General features: G+C 42.6%; 1 protein-coding gene across 3 annotated transcripts in view; it reads right to left on the reverse strand.

Annotated features, from left to right (window-relative positions):
* Window positions 1-8,678: 8,678 nt before the first annotated feature.
* The window catches only part of LNX1 (ligand of numb-protein X 1), a 309,648-nt gene continuing 291,310 nt past the window's right edge, over window positions 8,679-27,016 (reverse strand). For all 3 annotated transcript variants that reach the window (XM_075347037.1, XM_075347036.1, XM_075347038.1), the window contains 2 exons: window positions 23,191-23,349; window positions 8,679-18,676 (listed from right to left, as the gene is read on the reverse strand). In XM_075347037.1, the coding sequence (XP_075203152.1) occupies window positions 18,541-18,676; window positions 23,191-23,349 (295 nt within the window). In that variant the 3' untranslated portion in view covers window positions 8,679-18,540. The remainder of the gene's footprint in view (window positions 18,677-23,190; window positions 23,350-27,016) is intronic.

Below are 27,016 nucleotides of genomic sequence, written 5' to 3' on the forward strand. Positions count from 1 at the left end.
TAGACTTTGCTGGGATTGTAAAAAGTAGCTTTTTATTAGCATGGATTTCATAAAACCAAGGCAAATCTGCAGCTAAAAAAAACGCAGCCCTGTGTGAACATACCCTAACTATTGTGAGAAAATAAACTTGTATGCTCTAAGGAGCTGCTGGCTTTCAGTTAGTCTTGCTTGGAGCATCTGCAGCCACCACTAAGTATACTGTGGCTGTCAGCACTTCTTGGTACTTTGACAGCTGGCTGTGCAGCATATCTGTGCCGAGCGAACTGTCATTCAATCAAAGCGCCGGGGCGTACTTACAGCCACAGTATACTGAGCGGTGACCTTAGCCGCTCTGGGAGAAAATAAGCTCATTTTCTCCCACACTTTCAGAAAGGCAGCCAGGCAGCACTGTATCGCTATTTACCTGCATTTTAACCCTATATCTATAAATGGCATTTTCCAAGGTGACAGGACACTGTTAAAAGCCATAGTGTCCATTCTGTGAGTCTGCTGCTAAGTGTATCCTGCAGCTTGCCACTCGGGGAATCCTAATTTTGTAACAGCCAGAAATTTCAGGGTCCCATACTAGCAAAATTTTCGGGCCTCCTTGAGACTCTGCCCAAGCTCCACCCCAGCTCCTCCTCCACCCCTCGAACCTTCTACAGTCCCATCGTCTGCGACTGTAGAAAAACTCCTCTTCTGCACCACGTCCTCACCAATCACATTAACAATTCCCATCGAACACCATTTTGGCCAAAAGATTTATAAATCCGGCCATCACGATAAGGTAGACTCTCTTGGCAGAGCCCTTTTCTACCCTAACCTTCAGTAGGGTTGAGCTTGTTGTAGTACTTCGTTTGTTGGCAGCAGACAGAAAGAGCCTCCAACTTCACACTGCACGAGCAGGAAATGGGGCACAAGAAGAATAGCGGCTGGGTGAATAGAAGGTTGGATGGAGAATTGAGAGGTTGGACAGGCGTGCACATCTACTCACTTTCGGGCCCTCAACTCCTGCATATAATGTGCTGTAAGGGCTGGGGAGCGCTGGACGCTTAGGAACAGAGGGCAGTCTGGTTGCGTTTGGTGTCACTGATTTCAGGCGCAGTTGGCCGCCTCTGCTACTGCCATATAATGTAAGTAGCTGCTAGGGCTGGACTTAGCCTGAATGGTGCCCTGTGCAAAACTGTCCTTTGGTGCCCCCACCATACTGTTTTTTTGTTTTTCTACCCAGTTTCCCAAGACACAATTGAGGACAAGAGGCCGCTTTTTTTCTCTTATTTTTATTATATATGTATCCTAAGAAAATTTATTTCTTTAAATGTATTGTACAAAAACTCCAAATTTTTGCTGGAGAATGTACACCTCAAATCCACATTTATTCTACTACGTCAGACCTTGTTCTTATAGGGGTCTTCTCATCTCGTACATTTATTCTGTATCCATGGATGTTACATATTGGATGGTATTTGCAGATCTCACCTATGGGGCGGCCCACGTATCTGGAGAATGAGGTGATGATGCTTTTGGGGGAGAGATGGTATAAATTCCTGTGTACACTTGGATGGGAGTTCTGCCATCTCCTCGCTGAGATCGGTGCAGGTCGTGGCCACACTGGTGGGATCAGCATCTATTATAGAAATCATGTGGACATGTCATAAATCTACAGGAAGAGCACACCAGATGATGCACGATGGAACTGTTGCCCGAAGCTGCGTGTACTCAGGACCAAAAAAAAAGCAAAATACAGATATTAAAGGGGATTGTACAAAATTAGAAAAAAAAACCCTCTGCTTTCTGCATAAGTATCCTCGAGTTATACAGTAGAGAAAATAAATATTTGATACACTGATAATTTTGCATGTTTTCCTACCTACAAATAATGGAGAGGTCATTTTTTATTGCAGGTACACTTCAACTGTGATAGAATTAAAAAAAGAGTAATTCAAAAAATCACACTGCATTATTTTTAAATAATGAATTTACATTTTATTGCATGAACTAATTATTTGATCACCTACCAACCAGCAAGAATTCTGGCTGTTACAGACCTTGTTATTTTTTTTTTCTTAAGAAGACTTCTTTCTCTGCACTCATTATCTCTATTAATCGCAACTGTTTAAACTCGTTACTTGTATAAAAGAAACCTGTCCACACACTCAAAAAAAAAATCACACACCAACCACTCCAGCATGGCCGAGACCAAAGAGCTGTCTATGGATACGAGGGACAAAATTGTAGACCTGTAGAAGGCTGGGATGGGCTACAGGATAATAGGCAAGCAGCTTGGTGAGTAGGCAACAACTGTTATTAGACAATGGAAGAAACACAAGATGACTGTCAATCTACTTGGTCTGGGGCTCCATGCAAGTTCTTGTTATGTGGGCTAAGGATGATTCTGAGAAAAGTCAGGAATTATCCCAGAACTACATGTGATATTCTGAAAAACTTCATCATACACACCTCAGCTGCTGTAGAACCTCATCATAAACAACTTAGCTGCTGCACAACCTCATAATACACAACTCAGCTGCTGCAGAACCTCATAATACACCTCAGCTGCTAACATTGCACTACACTGATAGCATGGCTATGTAGGAGGTGGTCGAGGTACACCCACCCCTACTGAGTATTGTGCTGTGTTATTGCATGTTATGCTCAGTGTTTTATATATGTCCTCAGCAGCGCTGCTACTGGAGGATGTGTTTCCCTGACATAGCAGAGTCAACTGGGTGTAGCAGTTGGCGCCCCCTAGGGCTGAGGCATAAGACAAATGTATTTTTTGTGGTATTACTGCATAATGTGCATTTTATAATAAGGGAAAGTATTTTATAGTGTAAGTGTGTATTATTAATGTGTTGATAGGATATGATACAAGATATAGAGTTGTTAGAAACAGGAAGAGTGATATAAAGGTACTAGGTACTTTTGGTAACCAAGGAAACTTAGACTAAGGTGGGAGGAGTGACAGGGAGTTGGTTAGTCAGATAGGCCGAGAGTCAATTCTTCAAGTGTTGATGAACCAAGGCCAAGCTTTGTACTAGAGTCTGTCACAGAACCAAGAGGTACCCTCCATGTGGTCTGTAACTTACGGCTCACCTCGTACTAGGCTTAAGAGTGTCCAGGGACAAGTTGGTTGTCGGAGGAAGTGTACCATCGGCGGGCCCATATACAAGTCGAGAGACTATGAAACCGTCCAAGTGCTTTGGAATTGGACTATGGACTAGAGAAGCTGCGGGCACAGGAATCGAGAGAAACAGAAGCTTAGATTCAGCTACTTGAAGGTTAATACCCAGGGCAAGGGCTAGTGTAAGAAAAGTACCCAAAAGTAAGGTGGAAGCAGGTCAGGAATGTAATAAGGGAGTGTTCATATCTGTCTAGAAGATTGAAAGTCAAATAAAGTGTTTGTTGTGTTGCAAAGAATCTCTGTGTGATTTGATGCCCTGCTACGTCTACGACAGTGACCGGCAGTGGGGTGGCTAATGCACCCCAGCAGATCCAAGTAAGTGTTGCACGCCCCGGCTGGGGCAGAACACATACACAGGTTCAGTCTAGTAAAGTGAAGCGGAGCCCAGACGGCCATCACCCGGCTCCCCTCTACAGCTATCATACCTATGCTAAACCATTACATGTGATGTGCAGACCGCACTGATGGCATGTAACGTATGAGGATTCCAATATTCTTTTGACACAAGATAAGAAACCTGTCAACTGATTTCTACAGCACGACCACTGGGTGGAAGAAATCAGACATCGGCTCCAGTATTGTAGCTGTGTTGGTTTTACTCTGATGCTGCCGCGTTTCACATAAAATAAACAAATATCTGGCTGGGGATGATGCAACCAGGATGACAAGCCGAGGAGGCCAGTCTCTGGTTGCTTCTCCCTGCTCTGCTGCCCTAGTCTGTTAAGAGTCCCCCAAGTTTGATATTCTACACAGTGACCGTCCGAATCCACAAGGTGTGTAATACACAATGTTAGGATTTCACTTGCTGTTTTGAGTGGTCGTCATGTCATCGCTCACCTGCGATTTGCAGACATGTGGTCAACCTGAATGAAGTATTTGCCTCCTTTTCTCATTATTATAATTTTCAGTTGAGAGAAACAGAAGGAGTCGTAATTTTGCAGACGAATACACTTTGCAAATCACATGTGAGCAATGAGATGACGACAGCTCTAATTGGCAAGTGGAATCCTAACCGATCACATATTACACACCTTTAGGATATGGCAGGTCAATAGTCAGAATTGCAAACATGTAAATTAAACCCAATATAATACACACATACACATTACATTCTACACATGGTACATGCAGGGCATTAAAATATATATTACCCCCTACACATGCCCTGCACCAACTCTACAGACAGTGCCTGTCAGATACCCGCAGCTGCAGGGCACACTGACATCACATTGCAGAGGCCCACTGATGTCATTACACCTATAAAGGGGCCCACAGCTGCAGAGCAAGTGTGCAACGGAGCGAGTGGCTCTCTGCTCCTCAAATGGTTTCAACCATGCATCTGAGGAAACAGCAATGGTCACCATCACTTACCATCTCAATCGTTATGCCCCTGCATATTACACCTTATACATGACACACAGATGCTATATAAAAGAATAGATAGATGGATAGACAGTCAGAAAGACAGCTAGATATTGCACACTATACTACGGGATACACACATATCTTATACATTGCACATAATACATGCACACACTGCACATTATTCTCACCTACATAGAAGCCTTTTTTCTTCCTGGGCTCCAGAAGAGCAGTGAATGTTTTGCAGCAGTTTCGCCAGCCCGACCTTTGCAGGTGCCCCTTCCCCTTCTCTCTGATAAAGACATGAGGAGACAGGACACAGAGGGAGGGTAAGTTGCCCCCTGCAGGCTACCCGCTGGAACCTAGTGGGAGCAGCCAATTAAAGTGGGTTGCTGTCTCCATGCAGCCACCATTCTGATATCTGGCAGTGGGCGCCCTCTGCGCCTGCAGTAGTCGCACAGAGGTTAGGCCGGCCACGGTAGCTGTGACTGGGACCCCGAGGCCCAGCATGCCACGCCAGGGCCGCCACTAGGAATTTCAGGGCCCCATACTGGCAAAAATGTTGGGCCCCCTTGAGATTCCGCCCAGGCTCCACCCGAGCTCCTCCTCCACCTCTCAAACCTTCCACAGTCTTATTGCTTTCACAAAATGAAGTATTTCTCTCAGAAAATCAATACCCTACACTGCTCCTCTCCATAATATCTCTCCCACACTGCCCCATGTATAATATCTCCCACACACTGCTCCTTTGTATAATATCTCCTCCACACACACTGCCTCTCTGTATAATATCCATACACAAACACACACACTGCCTCTCTGTATAATATATCCCCCACCCCCACACTGCTCTTCTGTATAACATGCCCCCACACACTGCTCCTTTGTATAATATCCCCCCATACATTGCTCCTCTGTATAATATCCCCCCCACACACTGCTCCTCTGAATAAAATCCCCATGAACATTGCTAGTCTGTACATCCCCACACACACTGCTCCTCTCTATAATATCTCCCACACACACATTGCTTCTCTATATAATATTCCCCTACACACTGCTCTTCTGTATAATGTCCCCCACACACGCACATGGCTCCTCTCTATAATATCTCCCAAACACACTGCTTCTCTGTATAATATTCCCCCACACACTGATCTTCTGTATAATATCCCCCCACACACACACACTTTTCCTCTGTATAATATCTCCCACACACATTGCTCCTCTGTATAATATCCCCCCACACACACTGCCCTTCTGTATACTATCCCCCACAAAGCTGCCTCTTTTTATATATAATGTCAGGGCCAGAAATATTTGGACAGTGACACAAGTTTTGTTATTTTAGCTGTTTACAAAAACATGTTCAGAAATACAATTATATATATAATATGGGCTGAAAGTGCACACTCCCAGCTGCAATATGAGAGTTTTCACATCCAAATCGGAGAAAGGGTTTAGGAATCATAGCTCTGTAATGCATAGCCTCCTCTTTTTCAAGGGACCAAAAGTAATTGGACAAGGGACTCTAAGGGCTGCAATTAACTCTGAAGGCGTCTCCCTCGTTAACCTGTAATCAATGAAGTAGTTAAAAGGTCTGGGGTTGAATACAGGTGTGTGGTTTTGCATTTGGAAGCTGTTGCTGTGACCAGACAATATGCGGTCTAAGGAACTCTCAATTGAGGTGAAGCAGAACATCCTGAGGCTGAAAAAAAAGAAAAAATCCATCAGAGAGATAGCAGACATGCTTGGAGTAGCAAAATCAACAGTCGGGTACATTCTGAGAAAAAAGGAATTGACTGGTGAGCTTGGGAACTCAAAAAGGCCTGGGCGTCCACGGATGACAACAGTGGTGGATGATCGCCGCATACTTTCTTTGGTGAAGAAGAACCCGTTCACAACATCAACTGAAGTCCAGAACACTCTCAGTGAAGTAGGTGTATCTGTCTCTAAGTCAACAGTAAAGAGAAGACTCCATGAAAGTAAATACAAAGGGTTCACATCTAGATGCAAACCATTCATCAATTCCAAAAATAGACAGGCCAGAGTTAAATTTGCTGAAAAACACCTCATGAAGCCAGATCAGTTCTGGAAAAGTATTCTATGGACAGATGAGACAAAGATCAACCTGTACCAGAATGATGGGAAGAAAAAAGTTTGGAGAAGAAAGGGAACGGCACATGATCCAAGGCACACCACATCCTCTGTAAAACATGGTGGAGGCAACGTGATGGCATGGGCATGCATGGCTTTCAATGGCACTGGGTCACTTGTGTTTATTGATGACATAACAGCAGACAAGAGTAGCCGGATGAATTCTGAAGTGTACCGGGATATACTTTCAGCCCAGATTCAGCCAAATGCCGCAACGTTGATCGGACGGCGCTTCATAGTACAGATGGACAATGACCCCAAGCATACAGCCAAAGCTACCCAGGAGTTCATGAGTGCAAAAAATTGGAACATTCTGCAATGGCCAAGTCAATCACCAGATCTTAACCCAATTGAGCATGCGTTTCACTTGCTCAAATCCAGACTTAAGACGGAAAGACCCACAAACAAGCAAGACCTGAAGGCTGCGGCTGTAAAGGCCTGGCAAAGCATTAAGAAGGAGGAAACCCAGCGTTTGGTGATGTCCATGGGTTCCAGACTTAAGGCAGTGATTGCCTCCAAAGGATTCGCAACAAAATATTGAAAATAAAAATATTTTGTTTGGGTTTGGTTTATTTGTCCAATTACTTTTGACCTCCTAAAATGTGGAGTGTTTGTAAAGAAATGTGTACAATTCCTACAATTTCTATCAGATATTTTTGTTCAAACCTTCAAATTAAACATTACAATCTGCACTTCAATTCTGTTGTAGAGGTTTCATTCCAAATCCAATGTGGTGGCATGCAGAGCCCAACTTGCGAAAATTGTGTCACTGTCCAAATATTTCTGGACCTAACTATATATATATATATATATATATATATATATATATATATATATATACATATATTATATCTATATTATATATATAATATATATATATATATATATATTGTGTGTGTGTGTGTGTATATATATATATATATATATATATATATATATCTCCTCACACACACACACCTACATAAACACTGCCCTTCTATATAATATTGGTATACATGTCCTCTTCTGGGCCCATCCTGATATAAACGTCCCGTTCCTGGTTTATTTGCGCCTTTCCTAGCATACTTGTCATCCTCCTGGTATATATGTACCCATCCTGGGCCTCTCCTGGTATATATGACCCCATCCTGGTTTATTTGTCCCCGTTCTGGTATATATATCCCCTCCTAGGCTCTGTCCCCTTCCTGGTATATATGTCGTCCTCCTGGTATATATGGCCGCTTCCTGGCATATTTGCAGCACAAAAAAAACAAAAACATTTTACTCACCTTCCCCGGCTCCCACGTCACATGGTGTCCTCTCTGAGCAGCAAAGCATTTCAGCTGGATTGTGCTCAAGCAAGACAAGGGCTTTAGTTAGCGGTGGGTTGAGGTCAACAGCCCCCCCCACCACCCCTGGCGATCGTCTTCAGCTCAACGAGTGATTACCTGTACCGGACGGCTGACACCCACGTCCCCGCCACCTCCACCGCTCTGTTACCTGCTGCAGACAGTGTGGTGAAGTCAGAGAGTGATGACCTCATCACAGTGCTGAGCACTGGTAAGTGCGATGACTTCACTCACCTTGCCTGCAGGGCTTCGCCTCCAACTTAGCAATGTATTGTAGTGACTAAAGTGACACCGCCGGGCCCCTCTGCTAGGACTGGGGCCCGTTGAAAAGGGGGGCACTGGGGTTTAACACAGTTAAGTAATTAAAACAGGACCACCGGGCCCCCTCTATTCACTGGGCCCGGTACACCTGTCATGGTTGTAATGCCCTGATGGCGGCCCTGTGCCACGCAGTCTGCTAGGCCATTTATAAGCCTATCTCACCCAGTCTGGACCCCCCTTCCCCCCTTTGCTTCTCACTGGGCCACATACATCAGTAATGGCAATAACACCCTGATGGCGGACCTGGCCAGAGAAACATGTAGGACACCTGGGCACCACTGCCTGTATGACACCCGACAAACAAAAATTGGAAAGAGGGGTTGTAGAATATAAATGAAATTGACTTTTATTGACAACAAATATAATCTGTATTCACTTTTACACATTTTAAGAAACAATACTTTTACAAAAAAATAATTTCATTGACACATGAGAAAAAATATTCAACAGTTACATTTGTAGAAACCCATTATCTAGATTAGAAAAATAGTTTAAATGGTTTATGACATGCAAGTACCAGTCAAAAAAGATCACTTTATTTTTTTTATTTACACTTCACAAATACAAAACAGTTCATCTGTAAATAGCAATATAACAGACTGACCCTTAGAAATACGACAGCAAAGACAGAAGTGTTAGAAAGACAACGGGGAGGAGTTTCCTTTAGATCTGTATTGAAAATACTATTGTCAGGCACATCTCGTGATACAGGGACCTGGCGGAATTACTTCTGGATTAATAGAATTATGCGGGTTATGGCCGTAAGCCATAATGGGTGTCATTAGTATGTCTGGGTTATGCGCTGTACTTACTGATGCTTTTTAGAGTGACAGGCTGAAGTCACCACGCACATGAACTCTAGGGTCCATGAAATGAATACCTATAATGATGAAATACTTACAAACTGTATACTAAGGCTATGTTCACACAGGGGTTTGTTGTGTTTTTGTGAAATGCGTCACCTACCTTTGCAACTTTTTATTTTTAAACTCATCCAATGCATTTAAAGGCAATCTACCGGCATAAAATAACTGTCCAAACCCAACAGAGGCGCTCGGTGCACTCTTGGTATAGCCAAACAGTTCAGTGCTCCTTCCCAGCTGCACGTTTTTAATTTACCTCCACTTCCATCTTCCATATTTGATGTGTCTGGTTTCATAAGAGCCAGAGAAGGGCAGTGATAGCTAGAAACAAAGTGGGAAGGCGTAATGAAGTGTTTGGCCACAGCAGGGGTGCACCTTGCGCCTATGTTTGGTTTGAACAGTCATTCTTTGCTGACACAGTCCATTTAAAATTTAGCGACATTGCATAATTATTTAGATCTATCATGCTGTATTGGCAGTAACATCACATGGGCAACACTAAAGAAGATTCCAAAAACATTTCCTATTCGAGCATACTTAAGGACCAGGACTGAAGAATCGGCCTGAGTTTGTTCTGACACATCCATCAGTTAACGTCAATGGCATCAAGTTAAAGGGTTTTCCAGATACAGAAAACCTGTATCCTCAGGTGGAAAATCCTTTTAAAAAAACAAACAGTGCTTTACACACCCTCCGCCGGTCCAGCACTGTTATTGTCTGCAGAGCTGAAGTCATGTTGACAGCTCTGAAGCGAATTACAGAGCGGAGTGGCTTGTGCCGTCTACAGAGCTGCTGAGCTCCCTGATTGACTGCAGCGCTGTCAATGTGAAGTCATGGTGCAGGCAATAACAGAGCAGAGATAGAGACTCCGTGCTGGACCCGAGGAGGGTGAGAAAAGTACAATTTGTCGTTTTTATATAACAAACTGCCTCAGGACAGAGATTTTCGTGAACTGGAAAATCCCTTTACGGCCCTGAGACCTTTGGTCGTACCAAAATGGAGCCTCATTACGGCCATCTAGAAATTAGAAACTGTGCCTGTTGGAAAAACAAATGTAAGGGTGGATTATACTTTAATACCTACTAACCAATGTATTTTATTTATGAAAATGCGGCAAATTTTCTGTGGTGCCCCTGAAGCTGGCAGTGTCTCTAGCGTCCAATCCAGAGTTGATTTGTAAAATATGAAGATATTTCCACAGGATTCTCTGCCGAGCCCTCGATTCCTAAGGCCACGTGCACACGTTGAGTATTTGGTGAGTTTTTTTACCTCAGTATTTGTAAGTTTAAACAAGGAGTGGAGAAAAAAATGCCAAAAGGGTGACATGTTTCGATTATACTTCTCCAATTCTGGTTTTGGCTTATAAATACTGAGGTAAAAAAACTCATCGAATACGCAACGTGTGACCGTGGACTGATAGAACCATCGACACCACTTCTGTATTTTTTTTACTCACTCCTGGTTTTGGTTGCAAATACTGAGGTTAAAAAACTCACCAAACAACGTGTGCTGGTGGCCTGATAGAAACGCGGGCACCACTTCTGCATTTTTTACCCACTACTGATTTTGTCTTACAAATACTGAGGTAAAAACTCACCAAATACTCAACGTGTGTACGAGGCCTAAGGCCGGAGTCACGCTTGTAAGTGACTTGCCTGAGTTTCACATCGGCGTTACCCGACACGGCCCCACACTCTCCGGACAGGAGCGTCTCAGCGGCATAGAAATACATGCAGCCGACCCACTACTATCAGGAGAGTGTGGGGCCGTGCCGAGTGATGCTGATGCGAGCGACTCTGGCCTAAATGTGATGGTTACAAGACCCCCAAAGAGACATTTTAATAAACACTTTTCTGTATTTGGACTTTAGTATTTATACCAATTATATTCCCAGTATTACACACAAGCGTCTCAGATTTATGAGAAGAATGGAGCGGCATCATGGCATGTGAGGGTGACATGGGTGGGGCACAGCCTGGATTGGGCAAGTAGTGCCATCATTTATCCTAATTTCCAAGGGGGAATGTTGGCAGCAGTGTAAAACTAACATGAACCCCTTGGCTGACAAACTCACCGACAGTCAATGTTTTACTTGTGGAAGCAGCACATGGAATATTGTTATAGCAGCAGTCCAATGTAAACTATGATGATGAACGGGATTTTGGTGTCTTTGGTGTTACTGTTGAATCGGGTGCTCAGTATTATTATTATTAAAAAATCATAGTCGTCTTATTTAGGTTCATCAAAATACCCATTATGTGTAAAAAAAAATCCAATGGAAACCTGGTTCTCTCCTAACCCATCCCAACCAGTCATCAACTAAAATTGCTTTGCGTCGCTATGTTATCCACAATTCTGCCATGAGGATTTTTTTTTTATTTTAGCATTCACCATATGCGATAAATATTCTAATAATTAGTTTGGATAATTACAGACAAGTTGATGTCAATTAGTATTATTTTAATTATTATTATTATTATTATTATTATTATTATTATATATTTTGAAGAAAGAGCTGTAATTTAACCTGATTTTATATATATATATATATATATATATAAAATTAATATATATATATATGTATATATATATTTTTTTTTTTATTCTATTTTTTTAATTTATTTATTTGTTAAACAGTTTTAACATTTCAACTATTTTTATTACTTGACCCTGTGACTATTTGCTCACTTACAAAATACACTAATATTTTACATTCCAGTCTAATGTAAAAATGATGATCTCGTAAAAAGCCGAGCCTCAGGCTGGGCTTCATAAGTGTCAATATAGCAGGGCCTTCAAGTCGACCCATGGCTTCTATGACAACACTATCAACATCCCATAATCCCTTTCAATGCTTCACGATGAGAAGCAGTACAAAGCTACACTCCGATGCCGTCTGTATAACACAGCTGACAATAGCAGTGTATTAAGGATATCAGCAAGGAGCTAAAGAAGTCTCTTGGACCTAGTGAGGCTGGTGTACTTGCTTTGAAAATCCATGCAGAAATAGCTATACAATCCTTTTTGAACATTGTCTTGAATGATGTCTATTTATCCATCTTAGTTACGACTTCTGCTCTAAGTCAACATTTTTACTATATCAGTTACTGTATTGGGTATGGTGCTTAGAGTTATGTCCGTTTTGTAATGCAGATTCATCTACATAGTCCTAATTGTCTAATTCAACCACAATCTTATCACTCATAATCACGACTATACTGGTCTAAGCTATCACTATGAATCACCTAATACACGGCATACTTATAGTCAGGTTACGACCACATATTCCGTAATTCCACTATACATTTACTGTATATTTGGCTTTATGGCTGCAGTCACCATATGAACAGTTTTTATCTTTTTTTTTTTTTGCCCAAAGCGTTGAGGAAACTCATATATGTATATGATTAGAATTCAATGAATATTGCACTAAATGAACAGCACAAAAAAAGTTGGTTTTTTTTGTTTTGCTTTAATCTTTAATATATTACTGTCACACGAGTTAGAGAGACCCCCAATACCCAAAACTGTGAAACCCCACCAACCATTCATTGGAAAGGAGTGAGAACCACTCATTTGGATAAAAAAAACTTATATTTATGTGTTAATAGTAATTTGACAAGATTGTCCTTCAGACTACACAATGGTCTGATTTTGTAGAGGCCGCCTTCTCGTCTGTGGTTGTTTTTTGTCTACAAGAACAACAAGGGGTAATGTAAATTCATTAAATGGTATTCAAATTAGTTCTCCCTCAAGTGTAATGAAGCTTTCTTTCTGGCCTCTGACACACATCCTTGCCGCCGGTACGTTTGGCAGTTTTTTCACGTACCGGCGGCACGGAGACACGTGGACCTATGTTTTCACTATTGTATGGACGCACGTAAGTATTTTGGAACGGAACGTGTGTCCGTTCCGTACTTACGTGCGTCCGTGAGTTTCTCACGCTGACATGTCCACGTATTCTCCGGCAGCACGGGTGTCACACGGCCCGCACCCGTACCACACGGATGTAGTGTGGATGCGGGCCCATGTGACACACGCCGGAGAACATGTGTCATTAATTTTAAAATAAAAAAAACACATACTCACCTCCACCAGCCCCGCAGATTCTTCCCCTGCAAACTGTTCCTGCCGGCCGCCGCTCGTTATGAGCGTGTAAAGGAGGTGGGCGTGCTGTCACGGGCGCTGATCCCTGCCCCTCCGCTCGGACGGAAGCAGCGTCAGCGGGGAGTGGGCGGGGCTGGAGCCGAAGATCAGGACCCTGGACAGCAGCGTGGACCATGCGAGTATGTAAATTACCTGTTCTCCGTGTGCTATCGCGGATAGCACACGGAGAACACACGTGGACCGCACGTACCCGAGACACGTACTTACCACACGCAACACGCAGGGTAAATACGTGTCTCATGGCACGTGCGGGATTTTCACGTAAGTGTGTTGGGCGCCTCTCTAAGAGGAGCGGTAATTTGCATAATGTCTTCACAGAAAATATTTCTTGGCCTATGCAAGCTGGCGGTGTCCACAAGGTGACTTCTTAAACTTCTTAAAATGTAACATTTAGGCCAAGTTCACATGTCGATATTTTTGGTGCAGATTCCACACTGAAAATCCACAGTAGTTTACAGTTAAACACAAGTAAATGGGTTATGGAAAAAAATCTGCACAAAAGTGAAAGCGTGGGCCTATGTTCACACAGGACTTTTTTGGTAAATTTTTGCTGCATATTTTAGCTGCAGATTTGCCTTGGTTTTATGCAAATCCATCGTAATAAAAAGCTGCTTTTTACAATCCCAGCAAAGTCTATGAGATGTCTGAAATATCATGCACACACACAAACACCTGCAGATTTTTTCCTGTTTAGTCAAATACCTGCGTTTTTGCTGCAAATTTCAAGAATGAGCATGTCAATTCTTTGCAGCGTTTTTGCAACGTTTTTTCATTGATACAACACATTTTGTAGAAAAAGACGCACCAAAAACACAGATGACTCAAAGGAGATCTCCTGCCACAAGATCAGGTTTTGGTCAGGAAAAAAACTTACCAAAAGAGCCCTGTGTGAACATAGCCTAAGGCCCTGTGCGTACACTTCGTTTTTATCCGCATTTTTTTTGCGTTTTTGCTGCAGAAACACCTTGAGAAAGTGGTTGTAACCTTTCTGCAGACATTCCCCAGCAAAACCTATGGGGAAAAAATATCTGTGCGCACACTGCGTTTTTTTCTCAAAAACATTCTTTCTGCAGAATTGAGAATAAGAATGAGCATGTCACTTCTTTTCTGCAGGTACCTGCGTTTTTTGCCATAGATAATGGTATAAAAACGCAGGGACCAACCTGCGGAAAAAACGCATCAAAACGCACAAAAAAAAGCAGTAAAAAAAACCGCATGCGTTTTTCGGTGCGTTATTGGTGCGTTTTTTGAACGCAGGTGCACTAATCTTACAGACTCTCAAGAAATTTCTTGAGAAAAATCCTTTTTCTAGTGCGCACAGGGACTTATTCAGATTTTCACCCTAATCAATGCTTAGTACATGGAGCAGGTAAAATCCACAACAAATTTTGCATGTGTTACTTGTCTTAGACCCAGTGCCCACGCCGTGTAGTTTTGCTTAATTGTCCCTTGCGTATTTGGTGCAGATTTGGTGCAGAAAAAAAGAAATCTGCATCAAATACGCAAGGCAAAAATACTCAACGTGGGAACAGCACTTCTGAATTCTCATAGGCTTTGCTGGCTTCACAATGGACACAAATTTTGCTGCAGATTTCTGAAAATCCGCGTCAAAATACGCAGCGTGTGCACAGGGCCTTACATCTTTGAGTTCAGCTCATGTAAATAGGAGAAAAAACAAAGGTGTTATATTTATATTTTTGTTGTGTATATCACTTTGTAGGTTAGTCTTTTATTCTGACAATACAAATATCACCTTTTCAGTTCTTTTTTTTTTACTTTATTAAACTCGAATTGCAAGTGAAGACCCTTTGAGATAGTTTTCTTTCTTCCTTGTCCTGGGAGTTGTTTCCGCTTGTAAATAAATACCGTACATGTCTTACACCTTATTACAGTAGTTATCTATGGAGCAGGAGAGAGCTTCAACCATTTCCTCCTCCATGGAATGTTACAGGATCTATTGAGAGGACAGAGGGGAATGGGGATCCAGATCCCTTTGGAAATCTGCTCTGTTTATAGAGGTCGGCAACTTGTGGCACTTTAGCTGTTGTGACACTACAACTCCCAGCATACCATGTAGCAAAACAGTGCAAAGCAACAAGTGGGTGACTCAGATTCCCCCTCACCCACTTGTTGCTTTGCACTGTTTTTATCCATTTCAGAAAAAAACAACGATACAATATTTTATATAACATATACACAGTAGTGTTTAACATGGACGTACTATAATTCTGCAGTGGCTTTTGCTCTTCATGTAGGCTTTTTGTATGTAATTATTGTTCATTACTTTGGTCACTGTAATTATCCTATAAAAATCTAAAAATAAAGAAAAACAAACGTCTGCTGGTGTCCCTCCATATGTGACCATATTTCCTATGGGTTATGAGAATGATGGGCTGTAAGAAAATATACACAGAAAACATATAATCTCCGTCTCCCAGGATGGTTAGTCACCTTTTGGTCCGATATAAATCCCTGAAAGATAAAGTGATTTTACCAAGGAATGTTTCATATTTCTTAAAGTCACGTAATACTGAATAGAGATTATACGCAGCACCCGATAGTATTACATTGTGACTGATCACGAGCGCAGGACTTTGCTGTATGCTGTAAAGTGCAATGTGGTCTTCCTGCATTTTCAGCCTCATAGTAATTGCAGTGTAAGTCTCCGCATGTGATATAAAAGTGTTTGGAGCCATTTATAATGGAGGAGTCCACGAGGGTGATGAAGTGGCAGCATTACAGCCGTCTGCGGAATTGGGATCAGATGATCTACACATACTAAGATGTGGATTCTATATAGAAGATCATATACACATGTGGATACAGAGGTATAGAGTATCATATACACATACTATGATGTGGATACAGATGAATGTCCCTGTTTACACTCATTTACAGTATACAGGGACTTCTGCTCTATTTTTTTGATACATAGAGAAATTATATAATTGCAGATTGCAGATTTGATAAATTCAATCATTTGTGCAGCCCAAGGCTGCCACCAGGGGGAGCTAACTACTTGTATTAACGGTGTCATACAGATTCCATTGAATACAGTAGGAATGAATTCAGCTCGGACTCAAGGAGTCACAACATAAGCTGCTTAAATTGCAAATACTGATAAATGTAATTGCCTTTGTGCTAATATCCAGCAGGTTTTTATTTCTGCTGTCGTGTTATAGTAAAGGTAACGTGACCACATTCACTATCATTAGTTGTTGTTGTAGAGAAACACGCAGCCACAAGTTGCTGTGTATCCTTAGTTGTGTATCCATCTTTAGTTTGCTCCCCTTGGTGAAATAATTAATTTAATCAAAGGTGATATCTTCATTATCCTTCGACACAATAGCTTAAAGGGAATCTGTCAGCAGGTCTTTGTTATGTAATATGACAGCAACATGAAGTAGGGGCTGAGATCCTGATTCCAGCAATGTATCAATTAGTTTACTGGGCGCAGCAGTTGTGATAGAATCACAGTTTTCTCTGCTGTGGATCTAGTAGAACTCACTTCTTGATATGTGTATAACACCGTCCACACTACTAATTAGCAGCTTTTTGTGTACGTTTTACAGTGACAGAAAGCTTCTAATCAGTGGTGGGAGTGAAGCTGGACTAGGAGACACAAGGCCAGTTGTTCAGCAGTGATAATCTCTAGCTGATAAAACACTGATTGTATTGAAACAGTAAAACACAGCCCAGTTAGTGACCATGTAATCAGGCTCTCTTTCCCTACATCATGCTGCTCTCAGATTACACACCAAACACCAACTAATAGATTACCTTTACCGGTTTGTTAAGTAATTTATGCTCTGTTGGAGAATTTTTCACGGATCCCATCATTTCTACTATGACAAATAATGGTAGGATGCTGGTCACTATGAGAGAAACTAAACATTTCTCAGTATACAAAATAGGTCTCTGGGGCACCACTGGTGTTGGGCGTGCAGGGTGCAATTTCATTGAAGGAAACAAATTCAGACATAACTAGCACAGTTTGTGATATACTGTATGTAATGATAATAAATTACTTATCCAATATTTTAAAGAGCTTCATCAGAATATACATTGAATCTAGAAATATCATATTTTAAAGGATTATCCAGGATTGCAAAAGAAAAATGTTATATTTTCCAAAAACAGCGCCACTCTAGTGTATGGTTGGCATCTGGTATTGCAGCTTATTATCTCTTATTATGATTAACCCTATAAATATTCGTGCTACTGTTTCTGAAAAAAGAAATACAGACTTATCAAATCCTGGGAAAACTCTGATATGGCAAGTGATGGAATCCAGAACTATTGTTAGATTTTTGTGTTATAGGAAATAAAATTATGGGTTATGTGGGTGGGGAAATATACTACGTAACATTTCCAAGATTGAAAAGTTCCTAAAAAGTGTAACCTACAGTGTACTGCTCCATCATATATAACGTCCAAACACTAATCACTGTCATGTAGCACCCAGAGAGGAGAGAGTCGTAGACCCTCATTACAATGCACATATAGTATGGAGAAACTTAGGAAACCACCATCTCTTTCACATTTTCTTTCAAAATGGCAAATATCGCTTAATGTATGTTCAATGTCACAACTATTTGGCCCAAGTTGGATAGATCTGGTTATTTGGCAATTAGACAGAGGAGGGTATAGCACAGAGGCCACGAACAGTTCAATGTGGTCATTCATTTTGGTTTTGACATGGCGGCCGATCAGTTCGGTAACAATGATTTTGGAAGCTGAAGGAAACTGATTGTAGCAACTTTGCGTTACCTTCCGGATACGAGACGGCAATGGTGAGTTACACTATCACAAATGAATGACGGCTCTAGTAAGACTGCATGTGGTTCCTCGATGTGCGGTCACATCAGCAGTGGTGATGTATACAGTATGTTAATGTAACACACAGATACCGGGAGTAACACACAGATAACATCTGTCACATAACTGACAACAAACATCTACACGGTTATATTCCTCTTGAGGAAGGTGTAAAAGTGCTTGATCTCTGAAGAATACGTTTTGTTTTTTTTGTTTTTTGCATGCATGAAAAACACATTTGTGGTCATTTACACCAAAAAACTGACAAACAAGTGTTTAGAAAAATCTAATACCAGTAGTAAGAACACGTGAGAAGCAGAACGTCATGTGGAATGTAAGATAAGTGACAGTGACGCACTGTCTACAAGAAGGAGCCCGGCCAGGACACAATGGTGAGGACCACTCTCCCCTTCAGTTCTTTCAGCATCCTTACTAGGAGGTTATAGGGAATCCCGAACGTGCACCTTCCATTTACAGCCAAGAGTATATCACCGCACCTGCAGAGAAACACAGTACAGGTTACAGCTTACGGCATACAAAGGGAGTTCAGATTTTGGGAGACGTTACTATATAAGATCCGACTCCCGACCTGATAATTTGTTTACCGGGCAGAGTGACTGCAAAATGAATGAGGTAATGGGAGTGAGCCCACACCGATCTGATATTAAGGAAAGGACATCAGTATTAAAGAGGTATTACTATCTCCAAGATCCTATCCCAATATATAGTAGGTGTAATAATAATATTAGTGTGAGTGAAACACAGTTCTTCTATGCCTCTTGAACTCCAAATTAATAAGATTTGTTTTACGAGCGCTTGGGAAATCAATACAGCACGCGCTTAGTATGATGTACGCAAAGAATTCTCCTTTATTAGTACATGTGACAAGTTTATATAGGGTCACAGACAAAGGAGAGTCCCCTCTGAACTATGCACCAATAAGAGCAGTAGGGTAAGTTTCACATAAATATATAATAATATTTATTCATTTATATAGCGCTATTAATTCCACAGCGCTTTACATACATCAGCAATAAAGTCCCCATTGGGGCTTACAATCTAAATTCCCTGTCAGAATGTTTTTGGTATGTGGGAGGAAACCGGAGAACCCGGAGGAAACCGACGCAAACACGTGGAGAACATACAAACTCCTTGCAGATGTTGTCCATGGTGGGATTTGAACGCAGGACCTCAGCGCTGCAAGACTGCAATGCTAACCTCTGATTCACTGTGCCGCCCATTCATGCCCCTACTGTGTGCTGTATTGATTTCCTGAGCGCTCGTAAAACAAATCTTATTAATTTGGAGTTCAAGAGGCATAGGAATCTGTTTCGCTCACATTAGGAAATACCTCCAATTAGAAATGTAGTATCGTTCTCCTGCATACCTCATGTTCAGAGCATTGCAGCATCTTGGGTATCCCTGGTTATGACCACTAGCAACTAGCTATGACTATATGTGTAGCACCCACAAGGCAAAGGGTCATAATACTCATCACCAGGCTGGTGATGTCGGGTCAGGGGGATGTCACAGGTGGCCCTTTTGCCTGGTTTCGTGATCCTGAGGTGTACAATAAAGAAGGTGGGGGGAGATGATGGTGGAGGTTGATTTTGTGACGCCACCTGCGGTATGCGGCCAGTGAATTAGCCGCTGCTGTTGCTTTCCTCCGGGGCTGATTGTCGTAGCAGCTAAGATGTTTCTGCTTCTCACAGGTGGAGCGGGACCCGGGGTAGGATGATGAGGGGAGTAGTAATGGCAGGCACCAAAACGCGCAGGGCGATGGCGACGGCAAGGACAGCCGGACACAGTCTCAGCGGGTTCAAGATTTCTTTTTACTTTCAGTCCTGTTTTACCCGGGAGATTTCAGTCACCGCCGTGATGGGACCCAGTCGATCCCGGATCCGTTGTAAGTCAGAACCGCTACAGTGGATGGTGGGCCCTTCCTCCTTATGCTTGGTGTTGGATCCCCATGGCCTGAAGCTACTTGGGGATCCCGGTTCTTGAAAAGTGTTTGCTCCCATCCCGTATGCAGGTGCCGCGGGTCCGTGGCAGGGTCGGTCTTGGCTCACGGCGGTCCTGAGGGAGCAATGAAGCTCTCCCCTCAGCAACCGTATTGACTTTTGCATCCCACCAGAGCCACTGGTAAAACCCGACTGCTCTCTTCCTCTCCTGCTAGAGAACTCCTAACTCTTGTGTTGCTCCTCACTCCACCTGGTGGCTGTTCCACCCCCGGTTCCCTGTCACTAGTGGGTGGCTGCCCCCCATGTTTAGTGACTGCCTTAAGACCCTACCTTAGCCGGTCCTGAGTGGGGAGGCCAACTTTGTTGTGTGGATGATTTGGTGTGTTATGGAATCGGTACCGACCTCCTCTGGATCCAGGATGAGTACTGCACCTTAATTGAGGTGCAGTACCCTGTGTCGACTGAAGCCTCAGGAGAGCCACATATGCGTGGTTGGATACCTAAGGTCCTACAATGCCCTAAACATGATGTAATGACATAGTGAATGAGGAGAACTATACTACATTTCAAATTGGAGGTATTTGCTAATATTATTATTACACCTACTACATAATAGGATAGGATCTTGGAGATTGGAATAGCCCTTTAAAGTAAAAGAAAGCTCCTCCAAATCCTTCATGACTATGAATACCTTTTATCATCTTCCAATGAGTGATATATAATTACTTGATGACTAATTATCATTAATATATTATGAACATCTAGTTACAGAACTATTTCTCTTAGAACAGTATGCTGTATACTTCTTTGTCATTGTAATTTTATAATTGTTATCAAATGCTTCCAATTAGCTAATATTAAGCTGAGTTACTTTACTATCCAAAACAACTTATTTCAGCCTTGATTCCTATAACATGAGAATTAGTGTAATGTAGAACGGGAACATGAAATTCTGTAAAATAAGCGCTAATCGCGCTGTACTTTGTAGGTGTTTTACATCCTATACTGTATCCTGGGAAAACATATAGAAAGGACGCCTTGTCCATTACATATAAGACAAGGAGTGGACGATTGTGACACAGTATCGCCTACAAGTCACACTAAAACTGCAGCCATGATGACATTTCCGTGTTTCCCTATGGGAGAAAGAAGGTGAGGGTGACCTTGTAACAAGTGAATGATTGATGACATATTGCACTTTCTACAATGACTGTAAAGTCATTTGTGATTCTCTCTTCCATGAAGAAATATCAAAGTTGTGAAGAATTTGCATTTCATATGGAACTTTTTTGTTTTTGTGTAGTCTTTGATATTTGTTGCTAAAGCTTTTCTACTAATTTGCAAATCAGAAAAAAAAAACAACATTTCCTAAGAGTTCCCCAAAATGTAGACCACACACACTATATATGAAGTAGCTGTTCATCTGGAAAGCAATGGATGGTTCAGGAGATTTGGAGACCACTGATCCTGTTTATGAATATAGAGATGAAGATGCAACTAGCATTCTTTGCTCCTCCTTCTTTTCCGATCCCTACTATAATGCTGGGTTCACACATAGCGACGCAACAGCGATCATGTCGGGCAACCTGACCTTATCAGGATCGCTGCTGCGTCGTTACATGGCCGCTGGTGAGCTGTCAAACAGGCAGATCTCACCAGCGACAAGTGACCAGCCCCCAGCCAGCAGCGACGGGTGGAAGCGATGCTGCGCTGGTAACTAAGGTAAATATCAGGTAACCAAGGGCTTGGTTACCCAATATTTACATTGGTTACCAGCGCAAACCGCTTAGCGCTGGCTCCCTGCACGCCAGAGTACACATCGGGTTAATAAGCAAACCCTTGCTTATTTACCCGATGTGTACTCTGGCGTGCAGGGAGCAGGGAGCCGGCAGCACTGGCAGCGTGAGAGCGGCGGACGCTGGTAACGAAGGTAAATATCGGGTAACCAAGGAAAGGGCTTCCCTTGGTTACCTTTGTTACAGCTTACCGCAGGCTGCCAGACGCCAGCTCCTGCTCCCTGCTCGCTTCAGTTCGTTGCTCTCTCGCTGTCACCCACAGCGATGTGTGCTTCACAGCGGGAGAGCAACGACCAAAAAATGAAGCAGGACATTCAGGAACGAGCGGCGACCTCACAGCAGGGGCCAGCTCGTTGCTGGTTGTCACACACAGCGACAGCGACAGCAACAGAAAATGGTGATGTAGCAGCGACGTCGTTGTCGCCATTGCTGTGTGTGACACCACCTTTACTTTTGGAAAGCCAACTGATTAGACCACTTATCCTCCCCTTAACCCAAGATATGCCAATTCCTTGTTCCTTCCTTTTGTTATTTGACTTTTCATGAACATACCTTATCAAAAGGGAAACTGTCAGCAGGCTGTCATCTCCCAATCTATTTACATGAGCACATAGCTCATTCAAAGACTAGTCCAGGAATACCTTTACATGCCCTGTCTTTTCATCTGTTACTGAGAAATCATCATTTTAGTTGGTATGCAAGTGAGCTTCTAGATCTGAAGCCTCTGTCACTCCAGCTCTATTTCTCTGCCAACACCACTTCCATCTGCTTGACTGTCAGCCTTTATGATGTCTGCTTTCAGTCAAAGAAGTCGTCACTCAAGCAGGAGGAGGCAACGCTGGGAGGGGAATAGAGCTGGAGTGACAGAGGCTTCAGATCTACATAATCCATCAGCTTTATTTGCATATGAAATATAATGCTGATATTTTGGTGACGGAGGAATGGACTGGCCATGTAAAGGTATTGCCGAACTTGTCTTTGAAATTGTTACATGCATATATAAATAGTTTGGGGTGAGAAACCTTGCTGACAGATTGCCTTTAAAAACCTTTCTCTATGCCACTAATATAGCGAGTATATCCATGACCTGAACTGAATTAGTCCTTATACTTGACTCCTTCATGCCACGTAATACTGAAAATTTAGTCTCATTGTGTAACTGTTTTCTTAACTCACACATCAATAGCCAGAAACTGTGACATTGTACCTTTATCTGATATCATTCTCAATGACTTAAATAAAATGATGAATTACCTTATTCTTCCGTCGTTGTAGGCAGGGGTGCCCTCTAGTATGGATTTAATAAAAAATGGCTTGTTCCGGTTGCAATCTTCCGAACCTCCTACAAAGCTAAAGCCCAGGCTCCCCGCTGTATTCCTCCTCAGCACAATTTCTCTGCAGCTGTATAAATACCTAAGCGCAGAGAAATGGAAGTGTTTATTCATCTCTTAATCGCCAAGAAACCTTGTTCAATTGTCTTATTGTTTGCTTTGGATCACACATGTCTTAACATTAAGTGTATTCACTTATTGAATGATTGACTTTGTCTTCCTCTATTACACATTAGCTCAGTTTTCAGTATAAAATTGCTTAAAAGGTATCTCTCACCCTATTTATTTTTTTTTAGTTATTAATATGGGCATACAGGTAGCATGGAGGTGAAATTAGCAGTACATGTATGCCTCCTGGATGAGGGGTTGTTTTGCAAAAATTACATCTTCTATCTTCCAGGCTATGGGGCGTACGCTGCTTGAAAGCTAAGCCTGCCTCCGGTCTTCATTATACTGGATTCCTCCACCCCTTCTATTCAGAGTCCATGTGACGTCAAGTGCATGGCCAGAAATTCTGCGCATGTACATTCTGCCTGCCATCTCTCCTCCTCGGCCAGAAATCCTGCGCATGTACATTCTGCCTGCGATCTCTCCTCCACGGCCAGAAATCCTGCGCATGTACATTCTGCCTGCCGTCTCTCCCCTGCAATGTGAATCAGCAGTGACTCCCCAGCGCCTGTACACAGCAAAATTGAAACCTATAACCACTGCAGGGTAGAAAGGTACAAGGAGGGATGGCAGGCAGTATGCGCATGAGCGGGATTTCAAGCTGCGTACCTGACATCACAAGGACTCTGAAGAGAAAATAAGAGGAATCCTGTATAATAAAGAATAGAGGCAGGCTTAGCTTTCGGGCAGCGCAAGCTCCAATAGCCTGGAAGATAGAAGATATAAAAAAGGATTTTTGCAAAATAAGCCATCATTTAGGAGGCATATAGGTATGGCTAATGCCCATATTAATAGCAAAGAAACCTCAAAAGGGTGACAGATTCCCTTTAAAGAAATTCTCCCATTGAAATTTTTATGGGCCAAAACTGTATGAATGTTTATGTATTAATAATCACTGATCGCCGTCTGAGTCACATGACTGAAGTTCTGACTTTGCGGATCACACTGCGTCTATGTTTTAACTTGGAAGTACAATATAAGCCTATGGAGTATCAGAACAAGGCTCCATAGATTTACATTGTAATAGCCCCTTCTAGCTAACAGTGTGATCTGACCAGTCTAAATCACCTTCACGTGACGTAGAAGAGAACCAGTGGGGCTCAGGGAACCACATAGAAATGGGGATCGTTTAATATATTAATACATCTATACTACACTACACTACATGTACATTCATACAGGTTTAACTCATAAAAAACTTAATGGGAGTGCTTCTTTAAAAAAGTGAGTTTAAAGGCCGCTTTACACGCAGCGACATTGCTAACGCGATGTCGTTGGGGTCACGGAATTCGTGACGCACATCCAGCCTCGTTAGCGACGTCGTTGCGTGTGAAACGTACGAGCGAACGCTAACCAGCAAAAATACTCCTTATCGTTGCTCGTTGACACGCTGTCCAGTTCTCAAATATCGTTGCTGTTGCAGGACGCAGGTTGTTCGTCATTCCTGCGGCAGCACACATCGCTATGTGTGACACCGCAGGAACGAGGAACAACACCGTACCTGCAGCCGCCCGCTTCGATTGGGCGGCCGCTTCGTGACGTCGCTGTGACGCCGAACGAACCGCCCCCTTAGAAAGGAGGCGGTTCGCCGGTCACAGCGACATTGCTAGGCAGGTAAGAAGTGTGACGGGGACTAGCGATGTTGTGCACCACGGGCAGTCATTTGCCCATGACGCACAATCGACGGAGGCGGGTACGTTCGCTAGCGATCTCGCTAGCGAGATCGCAGCATGTAAAGTGGCCCTAAGCCACCTCTAAAGGCCCCGTTACACGCAACGACGTACCTAACGATATATCACCAGGGTTACGGATTCCGTGACGAACATTCTGCATCGTTAGCGACATCGTTGCGTGTGACACCAATGAGCGGCCGTTAACGATGGAAAATACTCACCAAATCATCCATCGTTGACACGTCGTTCATTTTCAAAAATTTGTTGGTTGTTGAGGACGCAGGTTGTTCATCATTCCCGTGGCAGCACACATCGCTATGTGTGACACCTCGGGAACGACGAACTACAGCTTACCTGTGTCCTCAACGAGCTCCGGGGTGGGAGTGACGGAGATGCGGCTGCTCGCCGTCCCTCCGCTTCTATTGGCGGCCCGCTCTGTGACAGCGCTGTGACGCCGAACGAACCTCCCCTTTCAGGGGAGGTTGTTCACCACCCACAGCGACGTCGATAAGAAGGGCTGTACGTGTGACACGGACAAGCGAGATTGTGCGCCACGGGCAGCGATTTGCCCGTGACGCACAAACGACGGGGGCGGGTGCCGTCACTAGCGATATCGCTCCGTGTAAAGCCCCCTTAATAAACCTAATCTCAGACACTAAATTTATTCCTGGATTAGATATAGAAGGGAATATCTGATTTACCATCCTTGCGGGCTTATAACATCACAGTAATTTTACTTTGAACGGAATATCCACACTTATATACTTTATACTGAATGCTTTCAAAACAAATTGTTCATATTTTATTTTTCTCAATTAACAAAATGCATTTTTTTACTTTACTTATGTTTTACTTTTTGTCTTTAGATTAAAAAAAAGTGTCACAAAAAGCATTAAACTTCAAATTCAGAAATCCATAACAAAATGTTAAGAAATAATAATTAATATAATAATATTGCTGACACAATCAGTCATTTATTATATATTATCCATATCATTATGGTGAACACTGCGCAGCCATGGTCACACAGATAGCATAGTAAAGTTGCAGAACTAGGTGGCAGGCTTGAGTCATTCCACAATTAGGGATACAAATCCTTCAGCGCGCACTCCCCACATACTTGCAAATTATTTTTGTAAAAGACCTCATTACACAAAAATTGTTCATTCATTTAATGATTATTAAAAAACACTTTACAGAGCCAGCTCCACTGAAAACATGTTATTCACAAGGGGAAAAGACGTAAAGTGAAAGTCTCAGGCCCAGCTGTCTGCTGTCAGGGACACAAAGGATTCTCTTTCAAACACATTTTGTGAAATATTTTGACCCACAATAAGTAAATGTAGAAGTTGCAGTTTTATGAATATTAGACATCTCTTTTGTGTTTCTGATGGTTGCTGTGCATTTTATCATCTGCATGATATGCTTTTTACATATGCTCTGTGTTAAGGCATAACAAGGGGCTTGACCTCCAACCTCTTACCCCTGTGGTCTTATTGAACAAGTGGTACTAAACTAACACACGCAGCGCTCTCACATTACATGGATGGTGGCACACCTACTGCTTCTCGGAACCATTAATAGAAAGTTATAGGAGCGTCACGCAGGAGCAGGGAAGCCAAAGTGAAAGCTAGATTAGATACATGTGTGAAGCACGGTATTTGTTCCCATATATCTGTATATATCTTCTACCCGTTAAATGGTAAGAAAAAAAACCACAGCAGTTGGATGACATATGGATGGATATTAGTGATGAGCGAGCACTACCATGCTCGGGTGCTCGGTACTCGTAAAAAGCAGTCTGATAGCCATGCTAGGTATGGGGGAGTACCAAGCAAACATCAAAAGGGAAGGGAAACCCTGTGTCTAGGGATGGGAAAAATGGTGACCCCTGACCAAGCCTACTGC

The sequence above is a fragment of the Anomaloglossus baeobatrachus genome, chromosome 1 (assembly GCF_048569485.1).
Source record: "Anomaloglossus baeobatrachus isolate aAnoBae1 chromosome 1, aAnoBae1.hap1, whole genome shotgun sequence".
Taxonomy (NCBI): domain Eukaryota; kingdom Metazoa; phylum Chordata; class Amphibia; order Anura; family Aromobatidae; genus Anomaloglossus; species Anomaloglossus baeobatrachus.